The sequence below is a fragment of the Oncorhynchus mykiss genome, chromosome 24 (assembly GCF_013265735.2).
Source record: "Oncorhynchus mykiss isolate Arlee chromosome 24, USDA_OmykA_1.1, whole genome shotgun sequence".
In the NCBI taxonomy this organism is placed as follows: Eukaryota; Metazoa; Chordata; class Actinopteri; order Salmoniformes; family Salmonidae; genus Oncorhynchus; species Oncorhynchus mykiss.
This window is the reverse complement of record NC_048588.1, coordinates 37,033,765-37,054,612: the sequence shown is the minus strand read 5'-3', so window position 1 is coordinate 37,054,612 and position 20,848 is coordinate 37,033,765. Positions and strand designations below refer to the sequence as shown.

Sequence of the window (20,848 nt, the reverse complement as noted above, 5' to 3'; positions counted from 1 at the left end):
ACTTATTATTATTGACTTGAAAAGTAAAAATAAAACATCTTAATATTGGTTGGTAATGCTTGTATTTTTGAAAGCAAACAGAAAGGGGGAAAATGAAAAGCCACCCATTCTCCCAGCAGCACAGCCTTGCTCTTTGGTCAGTGTGTCACCAATGATTGGAGGCCACCCATGCCTAATATGTATGCAGCATGACTAAGATAACAGCATCTGCTAAATGGTATGTATTCTATGTGGTTTTATCTATATATCTGCTAAATGGTATGTATTATATGTGTTTTTATCTATATATCTGCTAGATGGTATGTAGTCTATGTGGTTTTATCTATATATCTGCTAAATGGTATGTATTCTATGTGGTTTTATCTATATATCTGCTAGATGGTATGTATTATATGTGGTTTTATCTATATGCCTGGTCAGCTGGTATTTGTGATCGGAGCCAAGCGAACTCTTCTGGGCCAAACATCTGATGGAGTGGTGATCTAATCGGACCGGTGCTGTCTCTAATGTCTCACAGTGCCTCTGCGCAGCGCTCTGTCTCACAGTGCCTCTGCGCAGCGCTCTGTCTCACAGTGCCTCTGCGCAGCGCTCTGTCTCACAGTGCCTCTGCGCAGCGCTCTGTCTCACAGTGCCTCTGCGCAGCGCTCTGTCTCACAGTGCCTCTGCGCAGTGCTCTGTCTCACAGTGCCTCTGCGCAACTCTCTGTCTCACAGTGCCTCTGTGCTGAGCTCTAATGTCTCACAGTGCCTCTGTGCAGCGCTCTGTCTCACAGTGCCTCTGTGCTGAGCTCTAATGTCTCACAGTGCCTCTGTGCAGCGCTCTGTCTCACAGTGCCTCTGCGCAGCGCTCTGTCTCACAGTGCCTCTGCGCAGCGCTCTGTCTCACAGTGCCTCTGCGCAGCGCTCTGTCTCACAGTGCCTCTGCGCAGCGCTCTGTCTCACAGTGCCTCTGCGCAGCGCTCTAATGTCTCAGTGCCTCAGTTGCAGCGCTCTGTCTCACAGTGCCTCTGTCTCACAGTGCCTCTGTCTCACAGTGCCTCTGCGCAGCGCTCTGTCTCACAGTGCCTCTGCGCAGCGCTCTGTCTCACAGTGCCTCTGCGCAGCGCTCTGTCTCACAGTGCCTCTGCGCAGCGCTCTGTCTCACAGTGCCTCTGCGCAGCGCTCTGTCTCACAGTGCCTCTGCGCAGCGCTCTGTCTCACAGTGCCTCTGCGCAGCGCTCTGTCTCACAGTGCCTCTGCGCAGCGCTCTGTCTCACAGTGCCTCTGCGCAGCGCTCTGTCTCACAGTGCCTCTGCGCAGCGCTCTGTCTCACAGTGCCTCTGCGCAGCGCTCTGTCTCACAGTGCCTCTGCGCAGCGCTCTGTCTCACAGTGCCTCTGCGCTGAGCTCTAATGTCTCAGTGCCTCTGTGCAGCGCTCTGTCTCACAGTGCCTCTGTGCAGCGCTCTGTCTCACAGTGCCTCTGTGCAGCGCTCTGTCTCACAGTGCCTCTGTGCAGCGCTCTGTCTCACAGTGCCTCTGTGCAGCGCTCTGTCTCACAGTGCCTCTGTGCAGCGCTCTGTCTCACAGTGCCTCTGTGCAGCGCTCTGTCTCACAGTGCCTCTGTGCAGCGCTCTGTCTCACAGTGCCTCTGTGCTGAGCTCTAATGTCTCACAGTGCCTCTGTGCTGAGCTCTAATGTCTCACAGTGCCTCTGTGCAGCGCTCTGTCTCACAGTGCCTCTGTGCAGCACTCTGTCTCACAGTGCCTCTAGCCGCGAGAAGTAAGGGTGGCATAGCACAGGGGCATTGTCATGCTGAAACAGGAAAGGTCCTTCCCAAAACTGTTGCCACAAAGTTAGAAGCACAGAATAGTCTAGAATGTTATTGTATGCTGTAGCATTGAGATTTCCCTTCACTGGAACTAAGGGGCCTGAACCATGAAAACCAGCCCCAGACCATTATTCCTCCTCCACCAAACTTTACAGTCAGCACTATGCATTTGGGCAAGCAGCATTCTCCTGGCATCCGCCAAACCTGGACCAGTCCATTCTAATATCTTGATTAGGGGCATGATTAGGGCCGGTACCAGTCCATTTTAAGGGCATGATTAGGGGTGGACCAGTCCATTAAAACAGCATGATTAGGGGTGGACCAGTCCATTAAAAACAGCATGATTAGGGCTGGACCAGTCCATTAAAACAGCATGATTAGGGGTGGACCAGTCCATTAAAACAGCATGATTAGGGGTGGACCAGTCCATTAAAACAGCATGATTAGGGGTGGACCAGTCCATTATAACAGCATGATTAGGGCTGGACCAGTCCATTATAACAACATGATTAGGGCTGGACCAGTCCATTATAACAGAATGATTAGGGGTGGACCAGTCCATTTAAACAGCATGATTAGGGCTGGACCAGTCCATTATAACAGCATGATTAGGAGTGGACCAGTCCATTATAACAGCATGATTAGGGCTGGACCAGTCCATTATAACAGCATGATTAGGGGTGGACCAGTCCATTATAACAGCATGATTAGGGCTGGACCAGTCCATTATAACAGCATGATTAGGGGTGGACCAGTCCATTATAACAGCATGATTAGGGCTGGACCAGTCCATTAAAACAGCATGATTAGGAGTGGACCAGTCCATTATAACAGCATGATTAGGGCTGGACCAGTCCATTATAACAGCATGATTAGGGCTGGACCAGTCCATTATAACAGCATGATTAGGGCTGGACCAGTCCATTATAACAGCATGATTAGGGCTGGACCAGTCCATTATAACAGCATGATTAGGGCTGGACCAGTCCATTATAACAGAATGATTAGGGCTGGACCAGTCCATTATAACAGAATGATTAGGGGTGGACTACAGTAGTAGTGTTTGTTGGCTCCTAGCAGGCTGTCTCTCTTTCTTGCTGCAGGCTTACGTTACCTCTGGGGAGATGCTGGGGGAACATTCTCAGGCTGGTCATACCCATGTTAACCCAGATGTTGGACTGGGGGGTGCGTGTGGCGGGCTGCTGCCGCAGGAAGAGGAGGTAGCGTGGGAAGAGCTCCAGCTCAGCACGGCCTGTTTTCGTCTGCTGGATCACCTGGAAAAAAAGGACAGGAGGAAAAGCATTGCATTCAACAATTACCTCTAAGGGCTGAACCCTAACTTCAGACACACACACACACACAATCACACACACACATTATCACACACACACACACACACGCAACTAAAAAAGTTCACAATAGTTTGAAAATCGCTCGAGCTAGACCCAGTCCTCAAGCAGACCATCTATGGCACAAGTGTCAATCTCATTCCACCGAGGGCAGAGTGTCTGCTGGTTCTCTCTCCTCCCTTGTCTTTAATTGATGAATTAAAGGTCACTAATTAGTAAGGAACTCCCCTCACCTGGTCATCTAGGTCTTAACTGGAAAGGAAAACACTAAAACCTGCAGACACTAGACCCATGAGTTTGACACCCCTGATCTATGGTTCAGTGATAGTGTAAGGGATGGTTGTGTTGTGGTCTATCTATGGTTCAGTGATAGTGTAAGGGTTGGTTGTGGTCTATCTATGGTTCAGTGATAGTGTAAGGGTTGGTTGTGGTCTATCTATGGTTCAGTGATAGTGTGAGGGATGGTTGTGTTGTGGTCTATCTATGGTTCAGTGTTAGTGTAAGGGTTGGTTGTGGTCTATCTATGGTTCAGTGATAGTGTAAGGGATGGTTGTGTTGTGGTCTATCTATGGTTCAGTGATAGTGTATGGGATGGTTGTGGTCTATCTATGGTTCAGTGTTAGTGTATGGGATGGTTGTGGTCTATCTATTGTTCAGTGATAGTGTGAGGAATGGTTGTGTTGTGGTCTATCTATGGTTCAGTGATAGTGTAAGGGTTGGTTGTGGTCTATCTATGGTTCAGTGATAGTGTAAGGGATGGTTGTGTTGTGGTCTATCTATGGTTCAGTGATAGTGTAAGGGTTGGTTGTGGTCTATCTATGGTTCAGTGATAGTGTAAGGGTTGGTTGTGGTCTATCTATGGTTCAGTGATAGTGTAAGGGATGGTTGTGTTGTGGTCTATCTATGGTTCAGTGATAGTGTAAGGGATAGTTGTGGCAGTCATGACATTTTGTCAGCTGATTATTGTCATGTAAAAGACAGTGTTTTTCTGCCATGCGTAATATGTGTTAGGCTAGGTATTATATAATGGCACAACCTTTATTGTAACTCAGGTTTTTTTCCCCCCCAGGCTCAGAAGCTTATGAATATGCATAAACAAATATGCTAATGGATGTTTTGAGCGAATCATTAGAAAGCTCTGTCCATTTCGTTGTGATAGGCTTAGAAACAACATCCACAACGACCATGTTTACCACTCAGTTTCAACCTGTTGTTGAACTTCTTTCTTCAAATTAATCATTAAACAGTTGGGTGTGTTTTAAAAGCATGCTACTTTTTTAAATAAGTGCTTGATGAGATTTTCCATCTTATTTGCATTGATGTCAGAGTGGTTAGAGAGAGCCCTGAGTACCAGGCCATTAGGACCTGATGGTAGTTAGAGCCCTGAGTACCAGGCCATTAGGGCCTGATGGTTGTTAGAACCCTGAGTACCAGGCCATTAGGACCTGATGGTAGAGCCTTGAGTACCAGGCCATTAGGGCCTGATGGTCGTTAGAGCCCTGAGTACCAGGCCATTAGGACCTGATGGTAGAGCCCTGAGTACCAGGCCATTAGGACCTGATGGTAGAGCCCTGAGTACCAGGCCATTAGGGCCTGATGGTCGTTAGAGCCCTGAGTACCAGGCCATTAGGGCCTGATGGTAGTTAGAGCCCTGAGTACCAGGCCATTAGGACCTGATGGTAGAGCCCTGAGTACCAGGCCATTAGGGCCTGATGGTAGTTAGAGCCCTGAGTACCAGGCCATTAGGACCTGATGGTAGAGCCCTGAGTACCAGGCCATTAGGGCCTGATGGTCGTTAGAGCCCTGAGTACCAGGCCATTAGGACCTGATGGTCGTTAGAGCCCTGAGTACCAGGCCATTAGGACCTGATGGTCGTTAGAGCCCTGAGTACCAGGTCATTAGGACCTGAGGGTCGTTAGAGCCCTGAGTACCAGGCCATTAGGGCCTGATGGTCGTTAGAGCCCTGAGTACCAGGCCATTAGGGCCTGATGGTCATTAGTACTACCAATGTATGTCCAGACTGCATAAGAGGAGATTACAGTAACTCAGTAATGGTTACTGTAATCATTACAGTAATGGTCACGTGGAATTGTTCTGCGCCGTCAGGACGGTAATACGGTCACCGCAACAGTCCTAGTTGGGGTCGTGTTGTGGTCCATCTACGGTCCATCGTGAGAGGGGTGGTCGTGTTGTGGTCCACAGTGTGAGGGGTGGTCGTGTTGTGGTCCATAGTGTGAGGGGTGGTTGTGGTCCATAGTGTGAGGGGTGGTCGTGTTGTGGTCCATAGTGTGAGGGGTGGTTGTGGTCCATAGTGTGAGGAGTGGTCGTGTTGTGGTCCATAGTGTGAGGGGTGGTCGTGTTGTGGTCCACAGTGTGAGGGGTGGTCGTGTTGTGGTCCATAGTGTGAGGGGTGGTTGTGGTCCATAGTGTGAGGGGTGGTCGTGTTGTGGTCCATAGTGTGAGGGGTGGTTGTGGTCCATAGTGTGAGGAGTGGTCGTGTTGTGGTCCATAGTGTGAGGGGTGGTCGTGTTGTGGTCCATAGTGTGAGGGGTGGTCGTGTTGTGGTCCATAGTGTGAGGGGTGGTCGTGTTGTGGTCCATAGTGTGAGGGGTGGTCGTGTTGTGGTCCATAGTGTGAGGGGTGGTCGTGTTGTGGTCCATAGTGTGAGGGGTGGTCGTGTTGTGGTCCATAGTGTGAGGGGTGGTCGTGTTGTGGTCCATAGTGTGAGGGGTGGTCGTGTTATGGTCCATAGTGTGAGGGGTGGTTGTGTTGTGGTCCATAGTGTGAGGGGTGGTCGTGTTGTGGTCCATAGTGTGAGGGGTGGTTGTGTTGTGGTCCATAGTGTGAGGGGTGGTTGTGTTGTGGTTGTGTTGTGGTCCATAGTGTGAGGGGTGGTTGTGTTGTGGTCCATAGTGTGAGGGGTGGTTGTGGTCCATAGTGTGAGGGGTGGTCGTGTTGTGGTCCATAGTGTGAGGGGTGGTTGTGTTGTGGTCCATAGTGTGAGGGGTGGTCGTGTTGTGGTCCATAGTGTGAGGGGTGGTCGTGTTGTGGTCCATAGTGTGAGGGGTGGTTGTGTTGTGGTCCATAGTGTGAGGGGTGGTTGTGGTCCATAGTGTGAGGGGTGGTCGTGTTGTGGTCCATAGTGTGAGGGGTGGTCGTGTTGTGGTCCATAGTGTGAGGGGTGGTTGTGTTGTGGTCCATAGTGTGAGGGGTGGTTGTGTTGTGGTTGTGTTGTGGTCCATAGTGTGAGGGGTGGTTGTGTTGTGGTCCATAGTGTGAGGGGTGGTCGTGTTGTGGTCCATAGTGTGAGGGGTGTTGTGGTCCATAGTGTGAGGGGTGGTTGTGTTGTGGTCCATAGTGTGAGGGGTGGTTGTGGTCCATAGTGTGAGGGGTGGTTGTGTTGTGGTCCATAGTGTGAGAGGTGGTCGTGTTGTGGTCCATAGTGTGAGGGCTGGTCATGTTGTGGTCCATAGTGTGAGGGGTGTTGTGGTCCATAGTGTGAGGGGTGTTCGTGTTGTGGTCCATAGTGTGAGGGGTGGTTGTGTTGTGGTCCATAGTGTGAGGGGTGTTCGTGTTGTGGTCCATAGTGTGAGGGGTGGTCGTGTTGTGGTCCATAGTGTGAGGGGTGGTCGTGTTGTGGTCCATAGTGTGAGGGGTGGTTGTGGTCCATAGTGTGAGGGGTGGTCGTGTTGTGGTCCATAGTGTGAGGGGTGGTTGTGTTGTGGTCCACAGTGTGAGGGGTGGTCGTGTTGTGGTCCATAGTGTGAGGGGTGGTCGTGTTGTGGTCCATAGTGTGAGGGGTGGTTGTGGTCCATAGTGTGAGGGGTGGTTGTGGTCCATAGTGTGAGGAGTGGTCGTGTTGTGGTCCATAGTGTGAGGGGTGGTCGTGTTGTGGTCCATAGTGTGAGGGGTGGTCGTGTTGTGGTCCATAGTGTGAGGGGTGGTCGTGTTATGGTCCATAGTGTGAGGGGTGGTTGTGTTGTGGTCCATAGTGTGAGGGGTGGTCGTGTTGTGGTCCATAGTGTGAGGGGTGGTTGTGTTGTGGTCCAAAGTGTGAGGGGTGGTTGTGTTGTGGTTGTGTTGTGGTCCATAGTGTGAGGGGTGGTTGTGTTGTGGTTGTGTTGTGGTCCATAGTGTGAGGGGTGGTTGTGTTGTGGTCCATAGTGTGAGGGGTGGTTGTGGTCCATAGTGTGAGGGGTGGTCGTGTTGTGGTCCATAGTGTGAGGGGTGGTTGTGTTGTGGTCCATAGTGTGAGGGGTGGTCGTGTTGTGGTCCATAGTGTGAGGGGTGGTCGTGTTGTGGTCCATAGTGTGAGGGGTGGTTGTGTTGTGGTCCATAGTGTGAGGGGTGGTTGTGGTCCATAGTGTGAGGGGTGGTCGTGTTGTGGTCCATAGTGTGAGGGGTGGTCGTGTTGTGGTCCATAGTGTGAGGGGTGGTTGTGTTGTGGTCCATAGTGTGAGGGGTGGTTGTGTTGTGGTTGTGTTGTGGTCCATAGTGTGAGGGGTGGTTGTGTTGTGGTCCATAGTGTGAGGGGTGGTCGTGTTGTGGTCCATAGTGTGAGGGGTGTTGTGGTCCATAGTGTGAGGGGTGGTTGTGTTGTGGTCCATAGTGTGAGGGGTGGTTGTGGTCCATAGTGTGAGGGGTGGTTGTGTTGTGGTCCATAGTGTGAGAGGTGGTCGTGTTGTGGTCCATAGTGTGAGGGCTGGTCATGTTGTGGTCCATAGTGTGAGGGGTGTTGTGGTCCATAGTGTGAGGGGTGTTCGTGTTGTGGTCCATAGTGTGAGGGGTGGTTGTGTTGTGGTCCATAGTGTGAGGGGTGTTCGTGTTGTGGTCCATAGTGTGAGGGGTGGTCGTGTTGTGGTCCATAGTGTGAGGGGTGGTCGTGTTGTGGTCCATAGTGTGAGGGGTGGTTGTGGTCCATAGTGTGAGGGGTGGTCGTGTTGTGGTCCATAGTGTGAGGGGTGGTTGTGTTGTGGTCCACAGTGTGAGGGGTGGTCGTGTTGTGGTCCATAGTGTGAGGGGTGGTCGTGTTGTGGTCCATAGTGTGAGGGGTGGTTGTGGTCCATAGTGTGAGGGGTGGTTGTGGTCCATAGTGTGAGGAGTGGTCGTGTTGTGGTCCATAGTGTGAGGGGTGGTCGTGTTGTGGTCCATAGTGTGAGGGGTGGTCGTGTTGTGGTCCATAGTGTGAGGGGTGGTCGTGTTATGGTCCATAGTGTGAGGGGTGGTTGTGTTGTGGTCCATAGTGTGAGGGGTGGTTGTGGTCCATAGTGTGAGGGGTGGTCGTGTTGTGGTCCATAGTGTGAGGGGTGGTCGTGTTGTGGTCCATAGTGTGAGGGGTGGTTGTGTTGTGGTCCATAGTGTGAGGGGTGGTTGTGTTGTGGTTGTGTTGTGGTCCATAGTGTGAGGGGTGGTTGTGTTGTGGTCCATAGTGTGAGGGGTGGTTGTGTTGTGGTCCATAGTGTGAGGGGTGGTCGTGTTGTGGTCCATAGTGTGAGGGGTGTTGTGGTCCATAGTGTGAGGGGTGGTTGTGTTGTGGTCCATAGTGTGAGGGGTGGTTGTGGTCCATAGTGTGAGGGGTGGTTGTGTTGTGGTCTATAGTGTGAGAGGTGGTCGTGTTGTGGTCCATAGTGTGAGGGCTGGTCATGTTGTGGTCCATAGTGTGAGGGGTGTTGTGGTCCATAGTGTGAGGGGTGTTCGTGTTGTGGTCCATAGTGTGAGGGGTGGTTGTGTTGTGGTCCATAGTGTGAGGGGTGTTCGTGTTGTGGTCCATAGTGTGAGGGGTGGTCGTGTTGTGGTCCATAGTGTGAGGGGTGGTCGTGTTGTGGTCCATAGTGTGAGGGGTGGTTGTGGTCCATAGTGTGAGGGGTGGTCGTGTTGTGGTCCATAGTGTGAGGGGTGGTTGTGTTGTGGTCCACAGTGTGAGGGGTGGTCGTGTTGTGGTCCATAGTGTGAGGGGTGGTCGTGTTGTGGTCCATAGTGTGAGGGGTGGTTGTGGTCCATAGTGTGAGGGGTGGTTGTGGTCCATAGTGTGAGGAGTGGTCGTGTTGTGGTCCATAGTGTGAGGGGTGGTCGTGTTGTGGTCCATAGTGTGAGGGGTGGTCGTGTTGTGGTCCATAGTGTGAGGGGTGGTCGTGTTATGGTCCATAGTGTGAGGGGTGGTTGTGTTGTGGTCCATAGTGTGAGGGGTGGTCGTGTTGTGGTCCATAGTGTGAGGGGTGGTTGTGTTGTGGTCCAAAGTGTGAGGGGTGGTTGTGTTGTGGTTGTGTTGTGGTCCATAGTGTGAGGGGTGGTTGTGTTGTGGTCCATAGTGTGAGGGGTGGTTGTGGTCCATAGTGTGAGGGGTGGTCGTGTTGTGGTCCATAGTGTGAGGGGTGGTTGTGTTGTGGTCCATAGTGTGAGAGGTGGTCGTGTTGTGGTCCATAGTGTGAGGGCTGGTCATGTTGTGGTCCATAGTGTGAGGGGTGTTGTGGTCCATAGTGTGAGGGGTGTTCGTGTTGTGGTCCATAGTGTGAGGGGTGGTTGTGTTGTGGTCCATAGTGTGAGGGGTGTTCGTGTTGTGGTCCATAGTGTGAGGGGTGGTCGTGTTGTGGTCCATAGTGTGAGGGGTGGTCGTGTTGTGGTCCATAGTGTGAGGGGTGGTTGTAGTCCATAGTGTGAGGGGTGGTCGTGTTGTGGTCCATAGTGTGAGGGGTGGTTGTGTTGTGGTCCACAGTGTGAGGGGTGGTCGTGTTGTGGTCCATAGTGTGAGGGGTGGTCGTGTTGTGGTCCATAGTGTGAGGGGTGGTTGTGGTCCATAGTGTGAGGGGTGGTTGTGGTCCATAGTGTGAGGAGTGGTCGTGTTGTGGTCCATAGTGTGAGGGGTGGTCGTGTTGTGGTCCATAGTGTGAGGGGTGGTCGTGTTGTGGTCCATAGTGTGAGGGGTGGTCGTGTTATGGTCCATAGTGTGAGGGGTGGTTGTGTTGTGGTCCATAGTGTGAGGGGTGGTCGTGTTGTGGTCCATAGTGTGAGGGGTGGTTGTGTTGTGGTCCAAAGTGTGAGGGGTGGTTGTGTTGTGGTTGTGTTGTGGTCCATAGTGTGAGGGGTGGTTGTGTTGTGGTCCATAGTGTGAGGGGTGGTTGTGGTCCATAGTGTGAGGGGTGGTCGTGTTGTGGTCCATAGTGTGAGGGGTGGTTGTGTTGTGGTCCATAGTGTGAGGGGTGGTCGTGTTGTGGTCCATAGTGTGAGGGGTGGTCGTGTTGTGGTCCATAGTGTGAGGGGTGGTTGTGTTGTGGTCCATAGTGTGAGGGGTGGTTGTGGTCCATAGTGTGAGGGGTGGTCGTGTTGTGGTCCATAGTGTGAGGGGTGGTCGTGTTGTGGTCCATAGTGTGAGGGGTGGTTGTGTTGTGGTCCATAGTGTGAGGGGTGGTTGTGTTGTGGTTGTGTTGTGGTCCATAGTGTGAGGGGTGGTTGTGTTGTGGTCCATAGTGTGAGGGGTGGTCGTGTTGTGGTCCATAGTGTGAGGGGTGTTGTGGTCCATAGTGTGAGGGGTGGTTGTGTTGTGGTCCATAGTGTGAGGGGTGGTTGTGGTCCATAGTGTGAGGGGTGGTTGTGTTGTGGTCCATAGTGTGAGAGGTGGTCGTGTTGTGGTCCATAGTGTGAGGGCTGGTCATGTTGTGGTCCATAGTGTGAGGGGTGTTGTGGTCCATAGTGTGAGGGGTGTTCGTGTTGTGGTCCATAGTGTGAGGGGTGGTTGTGTTGTGGTCCATAGTGTGAGGGGTGTTCGTGTTGTGGTCCATAGTGTGAGGGGTGGTCGTGTTGTGGTCCATAGTGTGAGGGGTGGTTGTGGTCCATAGTGTGAGGGGTGGTCGTGTTGTGGTCCATAGTGTGAGGGGTGGTTGTGTTGTGGTCCATAGTGTGAGGGGTGGTTGTGTTGTGGTCCATAGTGTGAGGGGTGTTCGTGTTGTGGTCCATAGTGTGAGGGGTGGTCGTGTTGTGGTCCATAGTGTGAGGGGTGGTCGTGTTGTGGTCCATAGTGTGAGGGGTGGTTGTGGTCCATAGTGTGAGGGGTGGTCGTGTTGTGGTCCATAGTGTGAGGGGTGGTTGTGTTGTGGTCCATAGTGTGAGGGGTGGTTGTGTTGTGGTCCATAGTGTGAGGGGTGGTCGTGTTGTGGTCCATAGTGTGAGGGGTGGTCGTGTTGTGGTCCATAGTGTGAGGGGTGGTCGTGTTGTGGTCCATAGTGTGAGGGGTGGTCGTGTTGTGGTCCATAGTGTGAGGGGTGGTCGTGTTGTGGTCCATAGTGTGAGGGGTGGTCGTGTTGTGGTCCATAGTGTGAGGGGTGGTCGTGTTGTGGTCCATAGTGTGAGGGGTGGTCGTGTTGTGGTCCATAGTGTGAGGGGTGGTTGTGGTCCATAGTGTGAGGGGTGGTTGTGGTCCATAGTGTGAGGGGTGGTTGTGGTCCATAGTGTGAGGGGTGGTTGTGGTCCATAGTGTGAGGGGTGGTTGTGGTCCATAGTGTGAGGGGTGGTCGTGTTGTGGTCCATAGTGTGAGGGGTGGTCGTGTTGTGGTCCATAGTGTGAGGGGTGGTCGTGTTGTGGTCCATAGTGTGAGGGGTGGTCGTGTTGTGGTCCATAGTGTGAGGGGTGGTTGTGGTCCATAGTGTGAGGGGTGGTCGTGTTGTGGTCCATAGTGTGAGGGGTGGTCGTGTTGTGGTCCATAGTGTGAGGGGTGGTCGTGTTGTGGTCCATAGTGTGAGGGGTGGTCGTGTTGTGGTCCATAGTGTGAGGGGTGGTCGTGTTGTGGTCCATAGTGTGAGGGGTGGTCGTGTTGTGGTCCATAGTGTGAGGGGTGGTTGTGGTCCATAGTGTGAGGGGTGGTTGTGTTGTGGTCCATAGTGTGAGGGGTGGTTGTGGTCCATAGTGTGAGGGGTGGTTGTGGTCCATAGTGTGAGGGGTGGTTGTGGTCCATAGTGTGAGGGGTGGTCGTGTTGTGGTCCATAGTGTGAGGGGTGGTCGTGTTGTGGTCCATAGTGTGAGGGGTGGTCGTGTTGTGGTCCATAGTGTGAGGGGTGGTTGTGGTCCATAGTGTGAGGGGTGGTCGTGTTGTGGTCCATAGTGTGAGGGGTGGTCGTGTTGTGGTCCATAGTGTGAGGGGTGGTTGTGTTGTGGTCCATAGTGTGAGGGGTGGTTGTGTTGTGGTCCATAGTGTGAGGGGTGGTCGTGTTGTGGGTTCATAGTGTGAGGGGTGGTCGTGTTGTGGGTCCATAGTGTGAGGGGTGGTTGTGGTCCATAGTGTGAGGGGTGGTTGTGTTGTGGTCCATAGTGTGAGGGGTGGTTGTGTTGTGGGTCCATAGTGTGAGGGGTGGTTGTGGTCCATAGTGTGAGGGGTGGTTGTGTTGTGGTCCATAGTGTGAGGTGTGGTCGTGTTGTGGTCCATAGTGTGAGGGGTGGTCGTGTTGTGGTCCATAGTGTGAGGGGTGGTTGTGGTCCATAGTGTGAGGGGTGGTTGTGTTGTGGTCCATAGTGTGAGGGGTGGTTGTGTTGTGGTCCATAGTGTGAGGGGTGGTTGTGTTGTGGTCCATAGTGTGAGGGGTGGTTGTGGTCCATAGTGTGAGGGGTGGTTGTGTTGTGGTCCATAGTGTGAGGGGTGGTTGTGTTGTGGTCCATAGTGTGAGGGGTGGTTGTGTTGTGGTCCATAGTGTGAGGGGTGGTTGTGTTGTGGTCCATAGTGTGAGGGGTGGTTGTGTTGTGGTCCATAGTGTGAGGGGTGTTTGTGGTCCATAGTGTGAGGGGTGGTTGTGGTCCATAGTGTGAGGGGTGGTTGTGTTGTGGTCCATAGTGTGAGGGGTGGTTGTGGTCCATAGTGTGAGGGGTGGTCGTGTTGTGGTCCATAGTGTGAGGGGTGGTCGTGTTGTGGTTGTGTTGTGGTCCATAGTGTGAGGGGTGGTCGTGTTGTGGTCCATAGTGTGAGGGGTGGTCGTGTTGTGGTCCATAGTGTGAGGGGTGGTTGTGTTGTGGTCCATAGTGTGAGGGGTGTTCGTGTTGTGGTCCATAGTGTGAGGGGTGGTCGTGTTGTGGTCCATAGTGTGAGGGGTGGTCGTGTTGTGGTCCATAGTGTGAGGGGTGGTTGTGTTGTGGTCCATAGTGTGAGGGATGGTCGTGTTGTGGTCCATAGTGTGAGGGGTGGTTGTGTTGTGGTCCATAGTGTGAGGGGTGGTCATGTTGTGGGTCCATAGTGTGAGGGGTGGTCGTGTTGTGGTCCATAGTGTGAGGGGTGGTTGTGGTCCATAGTGTGAGGGGTGGTTGTGTTGTGGTCCATAGTGTGAGGGGTGGTCGTGTTGTGGTCCATAGTGTGAGGGGTGGTTGTGGTCCATAGTGTGAGGGGTGGTCGTGTTGTGGTCCATAGTGTGAGGGGTGGTTGTGGTCCATAGTGTGAGGGGTGGTTGTGTTGTGGTCCATAGTGTGAGGGGTGGTTGTGTTGTGGTCCATAGTGTGAGGGGTGGTTGTGTTGTGGTCCATAGTGTGAGGGGTGGTCGTGTTGTGGTCCACAGTGTGAGGGGTGGTCGTGTTGTGGTCCATAGTGTGAGGGGTGGTTGTGGTCCATAGTGTGAGGAGTGGTCGTGTTGTGGTCCATAGTGTGAGGGGTGGTCGTGGTCCATAGTGTGAGGGGTGGTTGTGTTGTGGTCCATAGTGTGAGGGGTGGTTGTGTTGTGGTCCATAGTGTGAGGGGTGGTCGTGTTGTGGTCCATAGTGTGAGGGGTGGTCGTGTTGTGGTCCATAGTGTGAGGGGTGGTTGTGGTCCATAGTGTGAGGAGTGGTCGTGTTGTGGTCCATAGTGTGAGGGGTGGTCGTGGTCCATAGTGTGAGGGGTGGTCGTGTTGTGGTCCATAGTGTGAGGGGTGGTCGTGTTGTGGTCCATAGTGTGAGGGGTGGTCGTGTTGTGGTCCATAGTGTGAGGCGTGGTTGTGTTGTGGTCCATAGTGTGAGGGGTGGTTGTGTTGTGGTCCATAGTGTGAGGGGTGGTCGTGTTGTGGTCCATAGTGTGAGGGGTGGTTGTGTTGTGGTCCATAGTGTGAGGGGTGGTCGTGTTGTGGTCCATAGTGTGAGGGGTGGTTGTGGTCCATAGTGTGAGGGGTGGTCGTGTTGTGGTCCATAGTGTGAGGGGTGGTTGTGGTCCATAGTGTGAGGGGTGGTTGTGTTGTGGTCCATAGTGTGAGGGGTGGTTGTGTTGTGGTCCATAGTGTGAGGGGTGGTTGTGTTGTGGTCCATAGTGTGAGGGGTGGTCGTGTTGTGGTCCACAGTGTGAGGGGTGGTCGTGTTGTGGTCCATAGTGTGAGGGGTGGTTGTGGTCCATAGTGTGAGGGGTGGTTGTGGTCCATAGTGTGAGGAGTGGTCGTGTTGTGGTCCATAGTGTGAGGGGTGGTCGTGGTCCATAGTGTGAGGGGTGGTTGTGTTGTGGTCCATAGTGTGAGGGGTGGTTGTGTTGTGGTCCATAGTGTGAGGGGTGGTCGTGTTGTGGTCCATAGTGTGATGGGTGGTCGTGTTGTGGTCCATAGTGTGAGGGGTGGTTGTGGTCCATAGTGTGAGGAGTGGTCGTGTTGTGGTCCATAGTGTGAGGGGTGGTCGTGGTCCATAGTGTGAGGGGTGGTCGTGTTGTGGTCCATAGTGTGAGGGGTGGTCGTGTTGTGGTCCATAGTGTGAGGGGTGGTCGTGTTGTGGTCCATAGTGTGAGGCGTGGTTGTGTTGTGGTCCATAGTGTGAGGGGTGGTTGTGTTGTGGTCCATAGTGTGAGGGGTGGTCGTGTTGTGGTCCATAGTGTGAGGGGTGGTTGTGTTGTGGTCCATAGTGTGAGGGGTGGTTGTGTTGTGGTCCATAGTGTGAGGGGTGGTTGTGTTGTGGTCCATAGTGTGAGGGGTGGTCGTGTTGTGGTCCATAGTGTGAGGGGTGGTCGTGTTGTGGTCCATAGTGTGAGGGGTGGTTGTGTTGTGGTCCATAGTGTGAGGGGTGTTGTGGTCCATAGTGTGAGGGGTGGTTGTGTTGTGGTCCATAGTGTGAGGGGTGGTTGTGGTCCATAGTGTGAGGGGTGGTTGTGGTCCATAGTGTGAGGGGTGGTTGTGGTCCATAGTGTGAGGGGTGGTTGTGGTCCATAGTGTGAGGGGTGGTTGTGGTCCATAGTGTGAGGGGTGGTTGTGGTCCATAGTGTGAGGGGTGGTTGTGGTCCATAGTGTGAGGGGTGGTCGTGTTGTGGTCCATAGTGTGAGGGGTGGTCGTGTTGTGGTCCATAGTGTGAGGGGTGGTCGTGTTGTGGTCCATAGTGTGAGGGGTGGTCGTGTTGTGGTCCATAGTGTGAGGGGTGGTTGTGGTCCATAGTGTGAGGGGTGGTCGTGTTGTGGTCCATAGTGTGAGTGGTGGTCGTGTTGTGGTCCATAGTGTGAGGGGTGGTCGTGTTGTGGTCCATAGTGTGAGGGGTGGTCGTGTTGTGGTCCATAGTGTGAGGGGTGGTTGTGGTCCATAGTGTGAGGGGTGGTTGTGTTGTGGTCCATAGTGTGAGGGGTGGTTGTGGTCCATAGTGTGAGGGGTGGTTGTGGTCCATAGTGTGAGGGGTGGTTGTGGTCCATAGTGTGAGGGGTGGTCGTGTTGTGGTCCATAGTGTGAGGGGTGGTCGTGTTGTGGTCCATAGTGTGAGGGGTGGTCGTGTTGTGGTCCATAGTGTGAGGGGTGGTTGTGGTCCATAGTGTGAGGGGTGGTCGTGTTGTGGTCCATAGTGTGAGGGGTGGTCGTGTTGTGGTCCATAGTGTGAGGGGTGGTTGTGTTGTGGTCCATAGTGTGAGGGGTGGTTGTGTTGTGGTCCATAGTGTGAGGGGTGGTCGTGTTGTGGGTTCATAGTGTGAGGGGTGGTCGTGTTGTGGGTCCATAGTGTGAGGGGTGGTTGTGGTCCATAGTGTGAGGGGTGGTTGTGTTGTGGTCCATAGTGTGAGGGGTGGTTGTGTTGTGGGTCCATAGTGTGAGGGGTGGTTGTGGTCCATAGTGTGAGGGGTGGTTGTGTTGTGGTCCATAGTGTGAGGGGTGGTCGTGTTGTGGTCCATAGTGTGAGGGGTGGTCGTGTTATGGTCCATAGTGTGAGGGGTGGTTGTGGTCCATAGTGTGAGGGGTGGTTGTGTTGTGGTCCATAGTGTGAGGGGTGGTTGTGTTGTGGTCCATAGTGTGAGGGGTGGTTGTGTTGTGGTCCATAGTGTGAGGGGTGGTTGTGGTCCATAGTGTGAGGGGTGGTTGTGTTGTGGTCCATAGTGTGAGGGGTGGTTGTGTTGTGGTCCATAGTGTGAGGGGTGGTTGTGTTGTGGTCCATAGTGTGAGGGGTGGTTGTGTTGTGGTCCATAGTGTGAGGGGTGGTTGTGTTGTGGTCCATAGTGTGAGGGGTGGTTGTGGTCCATAGTGTGAGGGGTGGTTGTGGTCCATAGTGTGAGGGGTGGTTGTGTTGTGGTCCATAGTGTGAGGGGTGGTCGTGTTGTGGTCCATAGTGTGATGGGTGGTCGTGTTGTGGTCCATAGTGTGAGGGGTGGTTGTGGTCCATAGTGTGAGGAGTGGTCGTGTTGTGGTCCATAGTGTGAGGGGTGGTCGTGGTCCATAGTGTGAGGGGTGGTCGTGTTGTGGTCCATAGTGTGAGGGGTGGTCGTGTTGTGGTCCATAGTGTGAGGGGTGGTCGTGTTGTGGTCCATAGTGTGAGGCGTGGTTGTGTTGTGGTCCATAGTGTGAGGGGTGGTTGTGTTGTGGTCCATAGTGTGAGGGGTGGTCGTGTTGTGGTCCATAGTGTGAGGGGTGGTTGTGTTGTGGTCCATAGTGTGAGGGGTGGTTGTGTTGTGGTCCATAGTGTGAGGGGTGGTTGTGTTGTGGTCCATAGTGTGAGGGGTGGTCGTGTTGTGGTCCATAGTGTGAGGGGTGGTCGTGTTGTGGTCCATAGTGTGAGGGGTGGTTGTGTTGTGGTCCATAGTGTGAGGGGTGTTGTGGTCCATAGTGTGAGGGGTGGTTGTGTTGTGGTCCATAGTGTGAGGGGTGGTTGTGGTCCATAGTGTGAGGGGTGGTTGTGGTCCATAGTGTGAGGGGTGGTTGTGGTCCATAGTGTGAGGGGTGGTTGTGGTCCATAGTGTGAGGGGTGGTTGTGGTCCATAGTGTGAGGGGTGGTTGTGGTCCATAGTGTGAGGGGTGGTTGTGGTCCATAGTGTGAGGGGTGGTCGTGTTGTGGTCCATAGTGTGAGGGGTGGTCGTGTTGTGGTCCATAGTGTGAGGGGTGGTCGTGTTGTGGTCCATAGTGTGAGGGGTGGTCGTGTTGTGGTCCATAGTGTGAGGGGTGGTTGTGGTCCATAGTGTGAGGGGTGGTCGTGTTGTGGTCCATAGTGTGAGTGGTGGTCGTGTTGTGGTCCATAGTGTGAGGGGTGGTCGTGTTGTGGTCCATAGTGTGAGGGGTGGTCGTGTTGTGGTCCATAGTGTGAGGGGTGGTTGTGGTCCATAGTGTGAGGGGTGGTTGTGTTGTGGTCCATAGTGTGAGGGGTGGTTGTGGTCCATAGTGTGAGGGGTGGTTGTGGTCCATAGTGTGAGGGGTGGTTGTGGTCCATAGTGTGAGGGGTGGTCGTGTTGTGGTCCATAGTGTGAGGGGTGGTCGTGTTGTGGTCCATAGTGTGAGGGGTGGTCGTGTTGTGGTCCATAGTGTGAGGGGTGGTTGTGGTCCATAGTGTGAGGGGTGGTCGTGTTGTGGTCCATAGTGTGAGGGGTGGTCGTGTTGTGGTCCATAGTGTGAGGGGTGGTTGTGTTGTGGTCCATAGTGTGAGGGGTGGTTGTGTTGTGGTCCATAGTGTGAGGGGTGGTCGTGTTGTGGGTTCATAGTGTGAGGGGTGGTCGTGTTGTGGGTCCATAGTGTGAGGGGTGGTTGTGGTCCATAGTGTGAGGGGTGGTTGTGTTGTGGTCCATAGTGTGAGGGGTGGTTGTGTTGTGGGTCCATAGTGTGAGGGGTGGTTGTGGTCCATAGTGTGAGGGGTGGTTGTGTTGTGGTCCATAGTGTGAGGGGTGGTCGTGTTGTGGTCCATAGTGTGAGGGGTGGTCGTGTTATGGTCCATAGTGTGAGGGGTGGTTGTGGTCCATAGTGTGAGGGGTGGTTGTGTTGTGGTCCATAGTGTGAGGGGTGGTTGTGTTGTGGTCCATAGTGTGAGGGGTGGTTGTGTTGTGGTCCATAGTGTGAGGGGTGGTTGTGGTCCATAGTGTGAGGGGTGGTTGTGTTGTGGTCCATAGTGTGAGGGGTGGTTGTGTTGTGGTCCATAGTGTGAGGGGTGGTTGTGTTGTGGTCCATAGTGTGAGGGGTGGTTGTGTTGTGGTCCATAGTGTGAGGGGTGGTTGTGTTGTGGTCCATAGTGTGAGGGGTGGTTGTGGTCCATAGTGTGAGGGGTGGTTGTGGTCCATAGTGTGAGGGGTGGTTGTGTTGTGGTCCATAGTGTGAGGGGTGGTTGTGGTCCATAGTGTGAGGGGTGGTCGTGTTGTGGTCCATAGTGTGAGGGGTGGTCGTGTTGTGGTTGTGTTGTGGTCCATAGTGTGAGGGGTGGTCGTGTTGTGGTCCATAGTGTGAGGGGTGGTCGTGTTGTGGTCCATAGTGTGAGGGGTGGTTGTGTTGTGGTCCATAGTGTGAGGGGTGTTCGTGTTGTGGTCCATAGTGTGAGGGGTGGTCGTGTTGTGGTCCATAGTGTGAGGGGTGGTCGTGTTGTGGTCCATAGTGTGAGGGGTGGTTGTGTTGTGGTCCATAGTGTGAGGGATGGTCGTGTTGTGGTCCATAGTGTGAGGGGTGGTTGTGTTGTGGTCCATAGTGTGAGGGGTGGTCATGTTGTGGGTCCATAGTGTGAGGGGTGGTCGTGTTGTGGTCCATAGTGTGAGGGGTGGTTGTGGTCCATAGTGTGAGGGGTGGTTGTGTTGTGGTCCATAGTGTGAGGGGTGGTTGTGGTCCATAGTGTGAGGGGTGGTTGTGTTGTGGTCCACAGTGTGAGGGGTGGTTGTGTTGTGGTCCACAGTGTGAGGGGTGGTTGTGTTGTGGTCCATAGTGTGAGGGGTGGTTGTGTTGTGGTCCATAGTGTGAGGGGTGGTCGTGTTGTGGTCCATAGTGTGAGGGGTGGTTGTGGTCCATAGTGTGAGGGGTGGTTGTGTTGTGGTCCATAGTGTGAGGGGTGGTTGTGGTCCATAGTGTGAGGGGTGGTCGTGTTGTGGTCCATAGTGTGAGGGGTGGTTGTGTTGTGGTCCATAGTGTGAGGGGTGGTCGTGTTGTGGTCCATAGTGTGAGGGGTGGTTGTGGTCCATAGTGTGAGGGGTGGTCGTGTTGTGGTCCATAGTGTGAGGGGTGGTTGTGGTCCATAGTGTGAGGGGTGGTTGTGTTGTGGTCCATAGTGTGAGGGGTGGTTGTGTTGTGGTCCATAGTGTGAGGGGTGGTTGTGTTGTGGTCCATAGTGTGAGGGGTGGTCGTGTTGTGGTCCACAGTGTGAGGGGTGGTCGTGTTGTGGTCCATAGTGTGAGGGGTGGTTGTGGTCCATAGTGTGAGGAGTGGTCGTGTTGTGGTCCATAGTGTGAGGGGTGGTCGTGGTCCATAGTGTGAGGGGTGGTTGTGTTGTGGTCCATAGTGTGAGGGGTGGTTGTGTTGTGGTCCATAGTGTGAGGGGTGGTCGTGTTGTGGTCCATAGTGTGAGGGGTGGTCGTGTTGTGGTCCATAATGTGAGGGGTGGTTGTGGTCCATAGTGTGAGGAGTGGTCGTGTTGTGGTCCATAGTGTGAGGGGTGGTCGTGGTCCATAGTGTGAGGGGTGGTCGTGTTGTGGTCCATAGTGTGAGGGGTGGTCGTGTTGTGGTCCATAGTGTGAGGGGTGGTCGTGTTGTGGTCCATAGTGTGAGGCGTGGTTGTGTTGTGGTCCATAGTGTGAGGGGTGGTTGTGTTGTGGTCCATAGTGTGAGGGGTGGTCGTGTTGTGGTCCATAGTGTGAGGGGTGGTTGTGTTGTGGTCCATAGTGTGAGGGGTGGTTGTGTTGTGGTCCATAGTGTGAGGGGTGGTTGTGTTGTGGTCCATAGTGTGAGGGGTGGTCGTGTTGTGGTCCATAGTGTGAGGGGTGGTCGTGTTGTGGTCCATAGTGTGAGGGGTGGTTGTGTTGTGGTCCATAGTGTGAGGGGTGTTGTGGTCCATAGTGTGAGGGGTGGTTGTGTTGTGGTCCATAGTGTGAGGGGTGGTTGTGGTCCATAGTGTGAGGGGTGGTTGTGGTCCATAGTGTGAGGGGTGGTTGTGGTCCATAGTGTGAGGGGTGGTTGTGGTCCATAGTGTGAGGGGTGGTTGTGGTCCATAGTGTGAGGGGTGGTTGTGGTCCATAGTGTGAGGGGTGGTCGTGTTGTGGTCCATAGTGTGAGGGGTGGTCGTGTTGTGGTCCATAGTGTGAGGGGTGGTCGTGTTGTGGTCCATAGTGTGAGGGGTGGTCGTGTTGTGGTCCATAGTGTGAGGGGTGGTTGTGGTCCATAGTGTGAGGGGTGGTCGTGTTGTGGTCCATAGTGTGAGGGGTGGTCGTGTTGTGGTCCATAGTGTGAGGGGTGGTCGTGTTGTGGTCCATAGTGTGAGGGGTGGTCGTGTTGTGGTCCATAGTGTGAGGGGTGGTCGTGTTGTGGTCCATAGTGTGAGGGGTGGTTGTGGTCCATAGTGTGAGGGGTGGTTG

The 20,848-nt window shown here is 53.5% G+C and overlaps 1 protein-coding gene across 3 annotated transcripts in view; it reads right to left on the bottom strand.

Moving 5' to 3' along the window:
- Positions 1–20,848, bottom strand: part of LOC110503264 (ubiquitin carboxyl-terminal hydrolase 32) — a 93,448-nt gene that overhangs the window by 24,708 nt on the left and 47,892 nt on the right. For 2 of the 3 annotated variants that reach the window (XM_036961645.1, XM_036961647.1), the window contains exon 16: positions 2,922–3,081. In XM_036961645.1, coding sequence (XP_036817540.1) covers positions 2,922–3,081 — 160 coding nt within the window. The remainder of the gene's footprint in view (positions 1–2,921; positions 3,082–20,848) is intronic. The other variant, XM_036961646.1, reaches the window with a different exon arrangement.